Here is a 15399-nt window from a genome sequence, read left to right on the forward strand (position 1 = left end):
TGTTTCAGTTGGAAAGTTGGAAATATCTCGGGTGGTATTAAAGAAAGAAATCAGTAGCGTAATTAGACATTTCTGGAGTATTCACAAAGTCTCATTTCCCATGAACACCGCAGGAATGGAGCATCACAAGTCTGCTTTGATGCTTCCCTATCCAACAAATTTTTAGTGCAGCATTTGGGAAAGACAAGCTTCCACAAAACAACACAGGAAGTCATCTTCTATAGATGAGCACGTACAACCACCACAACTTCTTCAGCCAGGCAGGGGCCACCAAATGTTCAACTGTTTATTAAAACCATCTTAAAAGAAAGGAGTGGTAGATTCTGTCTATGACATACGTTCTGCACAACATGTTCTTTTCCTTCTTACAAAATTATGCTTAATACCCAATTAAGCCCCAGAAAGGTTAGAGAGCACTAGGATGGACTGACTATTCAGCTTCACAAGCTATAAAACTAAATATAAAATACTTATGACCTTAGTGATAAGCAGCAAGGAATAAAAGGGTAGCAATACTTAAAGATCAGTTATAAAATCATGAGTCAGTTCAAAGACAAATAAAATATAAGTAAAGTCTGTGTTCTCATTTTGGACTCTCTCCTAGAGAAGCACAAAAACAATGACAAAATTTATCACATATAGCAACATGCTGTGCACTGCTGCAGAACTCCTTAAGAGAAGACCTAACTAAAGCCAGGACTCCAAAGTGGCAGAAGGTTAACACCAAACATCCTACACTTCGAAGAGCTGTCAGCCTTCTGCAACACAAAAGGAAGCTTAAGAAAAAGAAACTGGAAACAGGATCTAGCATGCTAATAGGCCTGCCGTAGAAGGTGGGAGCAGATGGGAAAGTTTCACCTATGTTGCCAAGTCAAGATGCCAGTAAGCTTGAAGTACCTTCCTCCACTGTTGCAGTTGCTTAGCCTCACATCTCGCAACTCAGGGTGCACCAACAGAGTATTCTGTACTAACATGACCAGGGACTGAAATGAAACACAGTAGCACTTGATGTGGGATATTAGAGAGGCAAAAGTGGGCTTCTATACTAGCACAGAGACAAGAGCAGTAATTCTTAACCATCTTGTGTGTTGGGTGAATGCAAAGCATTATGACACCAGTGTGGGTTAACTAAGCTCACAATATAGGCTGTTTCTTCATTAAGCAATATGGCAAAGAACAACATTTTTTCTCTGTCTATACAGATAGGTTTTATTCCTAGCGTGGCTTGAAACCACCCTTAATAGCTTAATTGTCTTATATGTTAAATGGGTTATCTGCCCAAAGTAACACCAAATAGTACAAAAGGTTGAGAGAGGTACATATATTCAATGTTCATCACTAACAACTGTGAAGATATGGAATCCTTGCCTGAAGAACAGAGCAATTTCCTTCATGCCATAGTACATCAGGTGAAGATTTACTCTTTTTCCAAAGCATATGAAAGCAGAAGGGGTATGCTGCAAATTTTCTCCTGTTACTATGGCCTCCTGAGCGAAGGCCAGGCTCACATTGCTTGTAATAAATTGGCAAGAATTGGCATCACTAGAAGCAGCGCATGAGGAGGAATTTGAAATGATGCAGGGTCTGATTAATGGGCTAGAAAGAATTTTAGTTGCCGAAGCTTGGAAAGATTGAAAGTATGATTTGGGAATTAGGGATGTCGAAACAGAGGAGTTTGGAGTAATCAAGGAAGGAGTTAATTAGCATACAAAGAACACAGCTTTCTGCAACAGACACAAGGGCATACAAAAATGCTTGTTAACTCTAAGATGCATTTGCAAGTCTGAGTTAAAACCCTGTTCTTCCTCAGGGAATAATGCCCTGAATCTCCTTTTAAAATGAATCCCTTCCATTCTACTATTTAAAAAAAAATAGGTGTGGGAAGTCATTTGGAGTGGACAATGGCAGCTGGGTGCTAGACTCCACCCTTGCTCTTGACTGATGGCAAGTCAGAAGGAGAGAAATTTTGCACACAGGGTGCTGGCAGAGTTCAGCCCACACATGTGGAGACCCAGGATGGCTCCAGTCAGACCAGCAAGTTGCTTTTCTACCTGTACTGGAAAGGGAAGGGGACTCTTCGCCAGAGCAAGAAACACTTCAGGAGGCTGGCACCTCAGATGGAGACACGGATTATGGTTTTACAGAAAAGGAGAATGGTGTGAGTGACAGACTCCCTTTCACAGCTCTGTTGAAGGCCTCTCAACTTGCTAGCAGTTCCCAGTGCAGAACCTTAGTGCCACACTGGAATTAAAGGATTCAGCATCAAGAAAACAACCTGTTATTGACTCTTCTTGGAAAACCGATACTGATCTCATCAGTGTTAGAGTCTGATCTACAACATACATACAGGTAGTTTCAGTAAAATATTAGGACCTGCCTAAAAGTATGACCTCGTTCTTAAATTCTTTACTCTGCACTAGTGCTTCCCACATTACACTTTACTGCACTAAAAGGTGGACCACAGCCCCCACGGAAGCTCAAGCGGGGCCTGCAAGCTTGAATAATGGGCTGGCCTCTGTCTTATACTTCTTAGACCAGCTACCGTAATTCAAGGGTGATGGAAATGGCAACCTGTTTCCCGATCTCTTCTGAGCAAAGGAATGCAGGCACCAAAAAATGCAGATAGTCATTGAGATGGACAAAGGGAGGATGAGGGGTGGAGAAGGGAAAGATCAAGTGGGGAGAAGTGATTTTTCAAAAAGAAAGCGTAAATCCTTCAGGTGTTGAGACTCACCTCCTTCTGTCACTACGTACATCACTCATCTTAGCCAGTGCAACAGTGAGAAGACCAACAACTGTATGAACATTATATTCTGCATCTACTGCTATTGTGCTGACTTTGCATGCTCTCTCTAAGAGGTATAAATCCAGATGTCTGCTCGGTACAAGCCATGCAAAAGGAGATCCAGTGACATGATATTGAAGAGATTAACTCCCCACCCGCCCCCTGCAAAAAAAGCAAAGCGCTTAGTCAGAGCAGAAGTCTCTCCTCCAAAGTTATTTACTGTCTTCTGGACTGGAAGCTTATTCATTATAAAATCCACAGTGTTCCCTCTCCCCTATCCTTCCCTCTACCCTTGTTCATCCTGTGGTTTGTAACAGTTCGGAAAACTTTAGGGGCATTCTTAAGTGGTTACAGATGTGTAAGGATGCATGCTACAGGCCACTTCATCAAGAGGATGACATAACCCTGCATGCCAGCTTCAGAAGTAGCTCATTTAGTACTGAACTCGGAGACACAATTGTCCCAGACTCGCTGTGTGCCTGTTGAGAGTGATGGGATTATAACAGCAGCTGACAGTGCTCTGTTCCAAGAAAGCTCACAGCATTATTCAATCTTGAGTTCCCTCTTCCTCTGTGGAGCCATTTGATCCTTAATCTCTCCTATGGATTTTTAACCCTTCTGATGTACTTCTCCCCTTGACAAAGTTTCACACACACATCTTTATACCAAAATACGGGTGAAGCCTATTAGTAAGATGTCACAGTTGCACATCTATTTTGAACGCTACTTCTAAGTACTTGTCAACCATGCATTTGCATGAAGAACTGCCTAGCATGTATTTTTTTTTGAAGTTAAGTACAGAGAAATAATATTTTAAAATCCATTGCACTGCTTCTCCTGAATCAGAGCGTGTAACTGGAAAATGTTAGCATGATGCTGCAGGGTACCTGTTACCATGGTCTACTAATACAACTAGTTCCCTGTATCACAGTAGTATCTGCCACGTGCTTTCTACAGAACAAAACACCACTACTGTTTAAAAAGACTCAATAGTTGTTTGCAGACTTCTGCTCTGTCCGTTACTCTGTCACCATTCTGCTGGGACACTGTGGTCAGGACCTACTTTGCTTTCTCTCAAGCAATGTCTTGTATAATTAAAAGATAACTACAACTTGCTGTGTATGATCAGTTTTCTTTCCCATATGAACTGAGATAGCACAACACTAACATGGTAGTTTCTACCCACTTAGGTAGAAGTGGCTTCTACAAGGAAGATGATACCAGCATTGTCAAACAACAGAGACAAAAAAAGCCAGTGGCTTGAGAATTACTCAAGAAGGTGCCAGTCTGTGATAAGGAGATAGCAGAACTGGACTGAAGACAGTCCTGGTTGAAGAGAAGTGGAAACTGCACAAGGGGTTATCGACGCTACAGTTATTAAAGAAAAAACAGGAACCCCCCCCACAACTATGTGGGGGAGTATTTAGTGAGGTAGGTAGGAAAAACAATGTGATTTGCTAGACATCAGAGGAAACCAATAGCTTACTGAATAAAAGAAACAGAATGGATGCAAAAGAGTTTGAGACACAGCAAGTGTGATGTGTTTTTGGGGGGGGGGGCAGGACTGCTGGAAAAAACAGAAGAAAACAATCCTGAATGCTGCTGATGACAGAAAAGAAGATAGAGTGACTACATCAGATCTTGATTTCTCCTTCACTTAAAGATCTTGCATAAAGTGGAAGGGAATACATGGAAATCAACGCTGACAAATGGGTAGACAACAGATGGATGGGAAAATAACTGGGAATTGAAGCAGCAGTTCAAGTAGTTCAAGGCTGGGAAATGGCACAGCCAGGAAAGAAAAAAAAAAATCACCTTGAACTAGCACTGGTTAAGTTCCCCTACAGGAAGAGTATTATACACCTGAAGTACAGTATTTCAATACTGTCATTAAAAGGTTTCATACATACTTCTTAAATAGAAATGTTATTCATCACAAGGGTTTCTCTTTAACCACCCGATCATTGGTATACAGCCCCTTGTAATCCCCCCCCGCCCTGCTATTCTTGTCTATTTACTCAGTTCCCACTATCAGAAAATCCAATAAATCTTTGGGTTACACTTCATATATGAACATATCTCTTCTCCAAGGAACGCGTTTTAATAATTTAGATGGCAGCTCTGTACTGCATCATTTCTTTGACTTCAGGGGATGATGCAGTGGGCTAGAAAGCTGATTTAGATGGTCTTAAAATTACCACATTTCCACAATTATCCTATGTTCTAGTATTCAGTTTGGCATATTTGGTGTGTATGAATAGTTACTGTATTTTTCCCCCGCATAAAAGATATCAAGGGATATATCATCTTGCACACAGCACAGTAAGTAGCACCACCAAACATGACACACGTACCCATGTCATGAAAGAAATTATACAGCCCTGCAAGCTATTGTTTGAAGGCAAATATGCAATTATAGTAGCAGTCATATTGTAAAGCAGACATATGATGGCAGAATTAAAGTCACATTAAAACCCACCCGAGCCTTACAGGGACGTGGCTCAAGCCCATAGCAAAATTCTACGGGAAAGCTGACGGCCATTTGGGATCTTTTCACCGTAAGAATTCAACAATAGGAGATTTAGATTACCACAGAGGGGGAAATGCCCAGCTTTCCAGTGAGAAGCAGAGAAAGGTCACAACCTACTAGTCTATAAAATCACAGCAATAATTACTTTAACATACTAACATTCCCATCCTCTCAGCCTTCCAGCCTCAGGCTCCAACAATAAAAGCATCCACCTTCCCTCGTAGATATGAAAACTATTCTTAATGGAATTAATTTGATTAAAAACATCCCTATCAAGTGTTTTAAACAGTATATCTCACTATGCGGTAGAAAGCATATATCGGCCCATGCGTAAGATAAGATTCTGGGAATCTCTTCCTTCTCCAGTGCTATAAAATTCAGCTTCTTGCTTTATGACCTTAAGACAGATTTCAAACCCATCACTGGCTCAAGGCTTAATAAAAAAAAAAAAAAAACCCCACACTTAATTTGAGATGCTGGCCAGTATAAATTGGAAGGAAGAAGTTCCACATTTGCAAAAAAAAAAAAATGCAGAGGAAATCTCTTTGGATGTCTCATTTAATAAATAAAAATCCCCCAAACAGGCAGAATGTAGGAGGTTGACTGGGCTTTGGAATGCTAAATCCTAGCTGCAGAGTGCAGGTGTGGCAAAGAAGGGCTCTGCAAGTCAATGTGATGACCACAGCACAGCAATGCAGCCACATCGTAGGCTATCAAATTGATTTCTCAGCTTAAGACAGCACTAGCTGCTTTTTATGCTTCATAGTTGAGTTCTGGCACAGACATTTAAAACTTTCCAAACTGTTTAACAGATTACACAAATAGCCAGCAGTAGCTGAGCAGGGAGAAAGGGCTCTAACTCAGTAATGTATTCTGCTGTGATAAATTCCCTTTCAGACTGCGACTCCTGTCCTAGCTGAGTCCCTTCGGAAGCAAAAGGAAAATGGATGGAATCAAACATAAAGCAAAGAACTCGCTGAAATGACTCTTCAGGGCCTTCCCTGCAGCGCTGGCAAAGCTGTACCTGGGCTCCAGTAGGTCTTCAGCCACAGCGACGCTCATTAATTGAAGGCACTTCGGAAAATGCCCTTCAATCCCCTGCTGTGACTGCTGGACCGCTCACAAAATTTCTCCCTCAAGTCCTTTCTGCTCTTTTGAAGCCCTACTGGAATATGCAATGCACAGTCTGGGGCAAGGGAGCAGCCGTCACTGGACGGGCTCTTCCTCGAGGTGGTTAATTGCAGAGGTGCCGGGGGCCCTGCAAGGAGCCAGCTGAAGAGAAAAGGAGTCAAACCTGAAGCTGCAAAAGCTGCTCCTCAGCTGTCTCTGAGCAACCTGAGAGGAAACGGTGGGAATCCAAGACATATGAGAAATAATCAGAAAATCTCATCTGCAAAAAGATGCAGCTACATTAGTAGAAATTAAGTTCTGAAGCGGTGCATGCCTCCGGGCACACACCAAAAGCACATGGTGGAGGCAGCAACCATTGCGAGTTGGAACGAATGCGGCTGCACCCAAGTGCACCTCTGCGGGGATATACACCAGTGCTGGCTGTACCCATCTGGGCAGCAATGGGTAGAGAAGCTGGAGGGAAGCAACCACGCCAGTGAGGGTGTGCTGCGTGCAGATTGTAAACACTGGATGCCCCTCTGTGTATCAACAAGGGAAGTCCGCAAGAGGCAGAATACAAATCACAACTGATTTTATTCCAGCCAAAGCTAAAAGCAAGCAGAGACTTCCAGGGGACTTGCACACATGTGTTCAGACTCACTGTACCAAGACTGAAGAGTGTTCCTTATGCTGCTCTTGACAGGAGCAAATAATTAAAATTCAAGTTTCCCAAGAACAGCAAAGCCAGCCAGAGGCTACTGACCCAGAGGCAGCTATTGAAAGACAGCAGGTGTGAGGAGATCTTGTTGCTCTTCTATTGCTACATCTCACATTAGGTGATGTTTGAAGCTAGTAGTGTCGAGGGTGAGCTAGGCTGAAAGGGGCAAAACCAACACTGGATGTAAACAATAACTTAAAAGGGGGGGCATAAGATAACATACTAGGAAAGTCTCAGCAGTTTGCCCTGAGTTTTGACCACCACTGCTCAGGCAGACACACGTTCCATGCTAAAAGAAACAAATTTATGACAAGCTTGTAATTAAATTGTCTGAAGGACCAGTAAACTTCTGCATGCTGTTGTTCTTATGCCACTTTCAACAAAAATAATGCCAGTGTTATGCGTGACTGGGTCTATCCTTGCTTGACTGCTGGGCTGCCTTTTCCCAGTTCCCTGTTTTTATGACCTACATTTCCAAACGTGCCACTGAATTTGGAGTGTTGACAGACAAAATCTCTGGTCTGTTCACGTATTCTCTCGCAGAACAGTAAGAAAAACTTACAATATGTCGGCCAATGTCTTTAATGCAGCTCTGCTTCTGCTACTGAGACGCAGCTATTTAACAAAATAGCAGCCAGTTCAGAATTTGAACAACTAATCTGCTTGTTTCTGAAACTCCCCGAGTATCTCCTGGTTTATCATCAGCCATGCATAGGTGCCTGTACTACATCTAACAGAAAAAGACAGTGGTAAAGTCGGAGCGCATACATATTTCAAAATGCTGTTTAGGAAACCTACTTTGAAATTTTAAGTGCAATTGACAAACTCTGTTACATTTGAAAAGTTACAAGTAAATACATATGCACCTTTGTAGGCTTTTCTAATGTGCAAAGCTAAGAGGCTACTTTGAAACCCAATGAACATCCATTATTATCACTGCTAATGTCAAGTTCTTCCATTTGCAGCTTTTGCTCTATGGTTTTGACCTCACTAGACCTCATTTTCATACAGGCTCCCTTGCCAGCACACTTTTAAGACATTTTCAGATATGCAAGTATTTGAAGACAATGGAATTGAGATAAAAACAAGACCTATGCTGAAGTTGGTTTTCATTTGAGGAAAAAAACCCTTGCTTTTTCATGTCGCAGAAGTAACTACTAGATTTCAAGTATTTTGTAAAATATAATCAATTAATAGTTACATCAAACACTGTTATTAAAGTGTTCATCTGTCTGCCTTTAAAATTCAAACCGGTTTAGCTCTAGGTGATGTTGTTGTTTAAAATTCTAGGTTAAAGCCAGCAAAACCAAGGATTCTTCTTTGGTCAGGGACTGTTCACTTTGTTTTTCTTTATTTTTTATATAACATGGATATACCAAGCTCATATTCAAATCGGTTTCAAACAAATAGCAACTGCTACTGCTAACCCCCCCCCCAACTGAAAAATCCACTGATCTGAGAATCCATCCATCACTTGTTAACTGTTGCAGAACTGCCCCTCTCCCACCCTCAGCTCTGCAGCACCCATTAAGATATCTGTCCTCTGAATATCTGGGAAGGTGGGGGGCAGGGAAGGCAAATTCTGGGACCACGTGAAGTGATGGGAATGCTCTTACAGGCACTCGTGGGGATCCAGTATCAGGAAGAGGACCAAAGACTAAACTCCTCAGGACACAAACCACTTTACTTCATGTGGCCAGTATAACTAGACTTTCAGTACACAGCACAAATGGTTACGCTACCTATAGACAATTGCTTGTGAAAACCCAGACTCAAGTTACTCTGAAGACACTGAATAATACAGCTACAATTCTCATGCTCCATTTTGAGGCTGGACATTTGGAACATGAATAATGCCATTTACCCAAGAGAATTAGGTAAGCCCCATGGTTTTTTAATGACTTAGTTTTTGTCTGCACTAATTTTACCTCCAAATCTGCATGTCTGAAACTCCACACTCAGGTCTGCTTAAAGTGATTACGTCTTTTCAGTAAATCTTGGATTGTTCTTTCTCCTGGCTGCAGAGCTGTCTGCCTGCAATTTCTCAAAAGAGCGCCAGGATTTCATGTCCACTGGCCCCTGCATTCCTGCCAAAGCCCTGCAGAAATGAGAGCTGCTGCAGCTGCCAGGGTTTATTTACACACATTCCTGCCTCAAATTGAATTAATGAGCATAATTTAACTCAGGCAATGTCCTCCACAGCTCTTGTTTCTCTTTGCCCCTCTTGACATTTCTTTCTCTCACAAAACCACTCTTGTAGTCTGTCTTAAAGCAGTATCTAGAGTGATTCTGGTGTAAAAAGTAATTGCAGATGCATTTGAGCTGATAAACTTGTACATATCTGCTTACAGCCTACTTATGGAAAGCCTAGGATCCCCTTAATGAGTATCCAGAAGATTAACTTGAACTTATTTGCTCTGTTCAATCCAAGTTTGTCAGTTTAGCAACAAGCTTGCACAGTTTAATCACTTACAAAAGACCCAACCTTGGCAAGAGCTCTGATGCAACAGATGAGAACAGCTGATGCTACAACATATCTACAGACGTTAACATTCATACGCTATATTTAGTAGATCTTTTCTACACAGGTCTCCAGCCCATTTCTGCCCTCAGAAATCTGAAATTCTGCATCCACAGCATAAGGGGTTGAACACTAACAAGCCCTGTGGGTGCTGTACAGACACATCACATACAGGAAGCTCCTGTTATGCCACTAACCAGACCAATGCAGTGTTTCCCACATGTTATGTCAGAAATAGAGCACTAAAATATTTCTCCAAATACTCACACCCATGTGACTAACAAAGCCCATTCTCCCCTCTATTATCACCCCATACGGTGTGTGTGTGTCTCACACACTGTGTATATTATGAGGCTTGAAAGACTTAGAACAAAAGCCATATACTTCTACTAGAAGAGCGTGGGAGAAAAGGAGCTAAAACCTTTAACGATAAATACATTTGCTACATCAGCACTTCACCAGCATCATGGACAAGAACATTGCTGACAACAGATGGGGTACACCTGTCCCAAAGGGGGAAAAGGATCTTTGCACAGGAGTTAGCAGGGCTCATTGAAAGAGCTTTAAACTAGATTTGAAGGGGGAAGGGATAAAACCAGGCTCGCTAGAGATAAGCCTGAGGGCAGCACGCCAATGTTTGAGGGACCGTGTGCTAGTGAGATCCTTCAGTCTGCCATCTCAGTAGAGGTAGGGGATGGAGATCCACGCGGCAGCAAAGACACAAGGGTTATGGATGTGTTAGAAACCACAGAAGCACCTGACAATGGTCACGTAGGGATTAGGGCTTCTCCCCCCAAAAAGGTGGTGGGATCAATAGCCTAACTGAAGTGCATCTACTCTTATGCACACAGCATGGGCAACAAACAAGAGCTGGAAACCATTGTGCAGCAGGAAAACTATGACATAGTTGCTACCACAGAAACATGGTGGGATGACTTGCACAACTGGAGTGCTAGAATGGATGGCTATAAACTCTTCAGAAGGGACAGGCAAGGAAGGAGAGGTGATGGGGTAGCCCTGTATGTTAGGGAGTGTTTTCATGGTCTAGAGCTTAGTGATGGTGACGATAGGGTTGAGTGTTTATGGGTAAGAATCAGGGGGAAGGCCAACAAGGCAGATACCATGGTGGGAGTCTGTTATAGACCACCCAACCAGAATGAAGAAACAGACGAAATATTCTGCAAGCAGCTGGGAGAAGTCTCGCAATTGCTAGCCCTTGTTCTCGTGGGGGACTTCAACTTACCAGATGTCTTCTAGAAATACAATACAGCAGAGAGGAAACCGTCTAGGACGTTCCTGGAGTGTGTGGAACATAACTTTCTGACACAGGTGGCGAGTGGGCCAACTAGGGAAGGCAGCCCACTGGACCTGGTGTTTGTGAACGGAGAAGGACTTGTGGGTAATGTGATGATTGGAGGCCATCTTGGGCACAGCGATCATGAAATGATAAAGTTTTTGATTCTCAGAGAAGTCAGCAGAACTGCCACCTTGGACTGCTGGAGGGCAGACTTTGGCCTGTTTAGGAGACTGGTTGACAGAGCCCCTTGGGAGGCAGTCCTGAAGGGCAAAGGAGTCCAGGAAGGCTGGACATTCTTCAAGAAGGAAATCTTAAAGGCGCAGGAGCAGACCATCCCCACGTGCCAAGAGATGAGCCGGCAGGGAAGACCACCGGCCTGGCTGAACAGAGAGCTTTGGCTGGAACTGAGAAAAAAAGAGAGTTTATGACCTTTGGAAGAAGGGGCAGGCAACTCAGGAGGACTACAAGGATGTCGTGAGGTTATACAGGGAGAAAATTAGAAGGGCCAAAGCCCAGCTAGAGCTTAATCGGGCAACTGCCATAAGAGACAACAAAAAAATGTTTCTATAAATACATTAGTTACAAAAGAAGAGCTAAGGAGAATCTCCATCCTTTATTGGATGCAGAGGGAAACCTAGTGACAAAGGATGAGGAAAAGACTGAGGTACTTAATGCTGCCTTTGCCTCACTCTTTAATAGTAAGACCAGTTGTTCTCTGGGTACCCAGCCCCCTGAGCTGGAGGACAGGGATGGGGAGCAGAATGAAACCCCCATAATCCAAGGGGAAACAGGTAGTGACCTGCTACACCGCTTAGACACACACAAGTCTATGGGGCCAGATGGGATCCACCCAAGGGTACTGAGGGAGCGGTGGACGTGCTCACCAAGCCACTTTCCATCATTTAGCGGCAGTCCTGGCTAACTGGGGAGGGTCCAGTTGACTGGAAGTTATCAAATGTGACGCCCATCTACAGGAAGGGCCAGAAGGAGGATCTAGGGAACTACAGGCCTGTCAGTCTGACCTCAGTGATGGGGAAGGTTATGGAGCAGATCATCCTGAGTGCCATCACACGGCACGTACAGGACAACCAGGTGATCAGGCCCAGTCAGCGTGGGTTTATGAAAGGCAGGTCCTGCTTGACTAACCTGATCTCCTTCTATGACAAGGTGACCCGCTTCATGGATGAGGGAAAGGCTGTGGATGTTGTCTACCTGGACTTTAGTAAAGCCTTTGACATGATTTCCCACAGCATTCTCCTGGAGAAACTGGCTGGTCATGGCTTGGATGGGTGTACTCTTTGCTGGGTGAAAAAAAGGCTGGATGGCTGGGCCCAAAGAGTGGTTGTGAATGGAGTTAAATCCAGTTGGCGGCCGGTCACGAGTGGTGTTCCCCAGGGCTCGGTACTGGGGCCAGTTCTGTTTAATATCTTTATCAACGATCAGGACAAGGGGATCGAGTGCTCCCTCGGTAAGTTTGCAGATGACACCAAGCTGGGCACGAGTGTTGATCCGCTCAAGGGTAGGAAGGCTCTACAGAGGGATCTGGACAGGCTGGATTGATGGGCTGAGGCCAACTGTGTGAGGTTCAACAAGGCCAAGCTCCAGGTCCTGCACTTGGGTCACAACAACCCCATGCAGCGCTGCAGGCTTGGGGAAGAGTGGCTGGAAAGCTGCCCAGCAGAAAAGGACCTGGGGGTGTTGGTCGACAGCCGGCTGGATATGAGCCAGCAGTGTGCCCAGGTGGCCAAGAAGGCCAACGGCATCCTGGCCTGTATCAGAGATAGTGTGGCCAGCAGGAGCAGGGAGGTGGTTGTTCCCCTTTACTTGGCGCTGGTGAGGGCGCACCTCGAGTCCTGTGTTCAGTTTTGGGGGCCTCACTGCAGGAAAGACATGGAGGTGCTGGAGCGTGTCCAGGGAAGGGCAACCAATTTGGTGAGGGGCCTGGAGCACAAGTCTTATGAGGAGTGGCTGAGGGAACTGGGGTTGCTCAGCCTGGAGAAGAGGAGGCTGAGGGGAGACCTTATCGCTCTCTACAACCACCTGAAAGGAGAGTGTAGTGAGGTGGGTGCTGGTCTCTTCTGTCAGGTGGCTGGAGATAGGACAAGAGAAAATGGCCTCAAGTTGTGGCAGGGAAGGTTTAGGTTGGATATTAGGAAAAATTTCTTTACTGAAAGGGTTATTAAGCATTGGAACAGGCCCCCCAGGGAAGTGGTGGAGTCACCATCCCTGGAGGTATTTAAAAGACATGCAGTGGTGCTTAGGGACATGGTTTAGTAGTGGACTTGGCAGTGTTAGGTTAGTGGACTCGATGATCTTAAAAGTCTTTTCCAACCTAAACGGTTCTATGATTTCAGCAACACTTCAAACCCCTAGATCCGCAATTAAAACCAAGATTGCTTGGCACACAGCAGTTTAGCTTTCTGGGAAGAGTATTCTCTTGTGAAGTTCCCACAACACTGTATCTATCCAGTTAGGCTGATTCATAAAGATTTTCCTTTCCCTAAAGAAGACTGACAAGATCCTTAAGAATATTGCAACGAGAAATCAATATATTCCAGGACTTCTGGTTAAAACCACAACAAATTCTATGGGCCTGAGTTTGCAACCCCTACACAAATAGAAACTCTTCAAGTAGTTCCAGTAAAATCAGTAGGACTGACTGAGAGAGACATAGATACTCACCACACTCACAGAGCAGGCAGGCACTCTGGGATGGGAAAAGTTCAAAGCATCATCCCAGGTTGAGCCTCTCCTGAAAAGCTTACTCCTGCTGGAGAGTTTAAGACTGATTTTGAGGCATGTATCAATTCTCTTCTGCATATACAACATCAGAAACCAATACATACAAAACTGCTTGACACCCCATTGCAGAAAGTAGCTGTGCATCTTTGAATGTCCAAAACTGAAATTTTGGACTCCCGAGCAGAAGCCTGCTCTAGCTGCAACTGGCACAGGCTGGTTGTAAATTTTGGTAACATTTGGACTGAACAGAAGTGGCATGTCCTGAATCCTCTGCCTAATAGAGAGATACGAGACACCACCCGCAATTACAAGGCTGATCATGTGCTGTGCTTCTGCATATAGATAAGGAAAACCAGGGGCTTGGGGTTCCATGCCGAAAAGAAGGGTCCATGAAAAGAAGTGATTGTCTTGGAAAAAATGGGGGAAGAGGGTCTGGAAAGAAAGTGGTGAAGATGCTGGCTGCAGGAAAGATCCTGGAAGTGACAGAAGATCCCAAAGAACAGGGACATGCATAGAGATAAATGCTGGGGAATGGGCAGCGACCTTGACCAGTAACACTTGTGGATGGTCAACATTGACAGCAGTGGCACAGCAGGAACCAACCCAACTCTCTGCCCAGCTTTCCCAGGCCAGCAGTGACCTCCCTGCAGGGAAAGGAAGTCGAGACATAGGGAACATAATGCTGTGGTAGGAAAAACCAAATGAGAACACGTAGGGTAAGAGTGCTAATCTCTCTGGTTCTGAAATAAACCCCAGTATCCAGATCCACTATAGGTTGCCATTTACTTTGTCTTGCCTGTGACAGCCAGCACTTGGCTAAATTTGAGTCTTTGCAGGCCACTTTGATTAGAAACTGATGCAGACTTATGGCTTTAAAACAATTTTACTTGCTTGCACAGGAAAAGCATGATAAACACTTATTTTTCTGACTTCCAACATCAAAAGACCAGAACACGCTGCTCTTCATAGGCCTAGCTCTAAAGCCAGCCACCAAGTTCACTTAAAAGCTCCCTCTCAGTCCCCTCTCTGGCTATTTCCAACTTTTCAATAAAATTCCATGCCCCTCAGTCATATTTTATCCCTTACGCACAGCTGAAATCAAATACAGTTGTCGCTAACTGTTTACTGGGTCCTTGGAAAACATTTTGGACTTTGTAGCTGCCTTTCATACATCTTTTGGTCTGTGTGAAGATGCCAGTGATTCAGGAGTTCAACTGCTCTTCACATATATTCTGAATGAGCAGTAGTGGTGAGACCCATGAGCTCAATGAGATTTTGCCTAACCCCAAATGACAACAGCGCTTTCTATAAGCGCCTTAGGAAAACTTTTTGACAGAGCCTTATTTTTTATGTTGCTCCCCACCAAATACCTATGTTGTTACTCCATGTGCTCACTTCTCCCTCCTCCATTTTTAAAAATTTCTTTTTATATTGGCATTCAATTTTATAAAAGCACAGTGAAAGTCAACTGTCTAACACTATCAAAGAAATTCACCGTTGCATCCTCTGACTTCTGTATCGTTAGAGTGGAGAAACTTCACTTGAATTTGGAAAGATCTTCCCTGAACACAGCTTCTGTTGAAGCAAAGCTTCAAGTGCCTGCTTTTCATGCTTCTGTGAAATAGAAATAGCCTAAAAATATCCCTTTTTGGTACATCTCTCTCAGAAATTCTCTCAGAAACCCGTAACAAGAATA

General features: G+C 43.9%; 1 protein-coding gene across 8 annotated transcripts in view; it reads right to left on the reverse strand.

Moving 5' to 3' along the window:
• Positions 1-15399, reverse strand: part of ATP8A2 (ATPase, aminophospholipid transporter, class I, type 8A, member 2) — a 310653-nt gene that overhangs the window by 82132 nt on the left and 213122 nt on the right. For 4 of the 8 annotated variants that reach the window (XM_010572661.1, XM_010572660.1, XM_010572664.1 and 1 more), the window contains one exon: positions 7367-7432. The exons of 3 other annotated variants lie outside the window; for them this stretch is intronic. In XM_010572661.1, coding sequence (XP_010570963.1) covers positions 7367-7432 — 66 coding nt within the window. Of the gene's footprint in view, positions 1-7235; positions 7300-7366; positions 7433-15399 lie in introns of those variants that run through there. One more of the 8 variants, XM_010572663.1, reaches the window with a different exon arrangement.

The sequence above is a fragment of the Haliaeetus leucocephalus genome, unplaced genomic scaffold (genome assembly GCF_000737465.1).
Source record: "Haliaeetus leucocephalus isolate CR32 unplaced genomic scaffold, Haliaeetus_leucocephalus-4.0 Scaffold351, whole genome shotgun sequence".
In the NCBI taxonomy this organism is placed as follows: Eukaryota; Metazoa; Chordata; class Aves; order Accipitriformes; family Accipitridae; genus Haliaeetus; species Haliaeetus leucocephalus.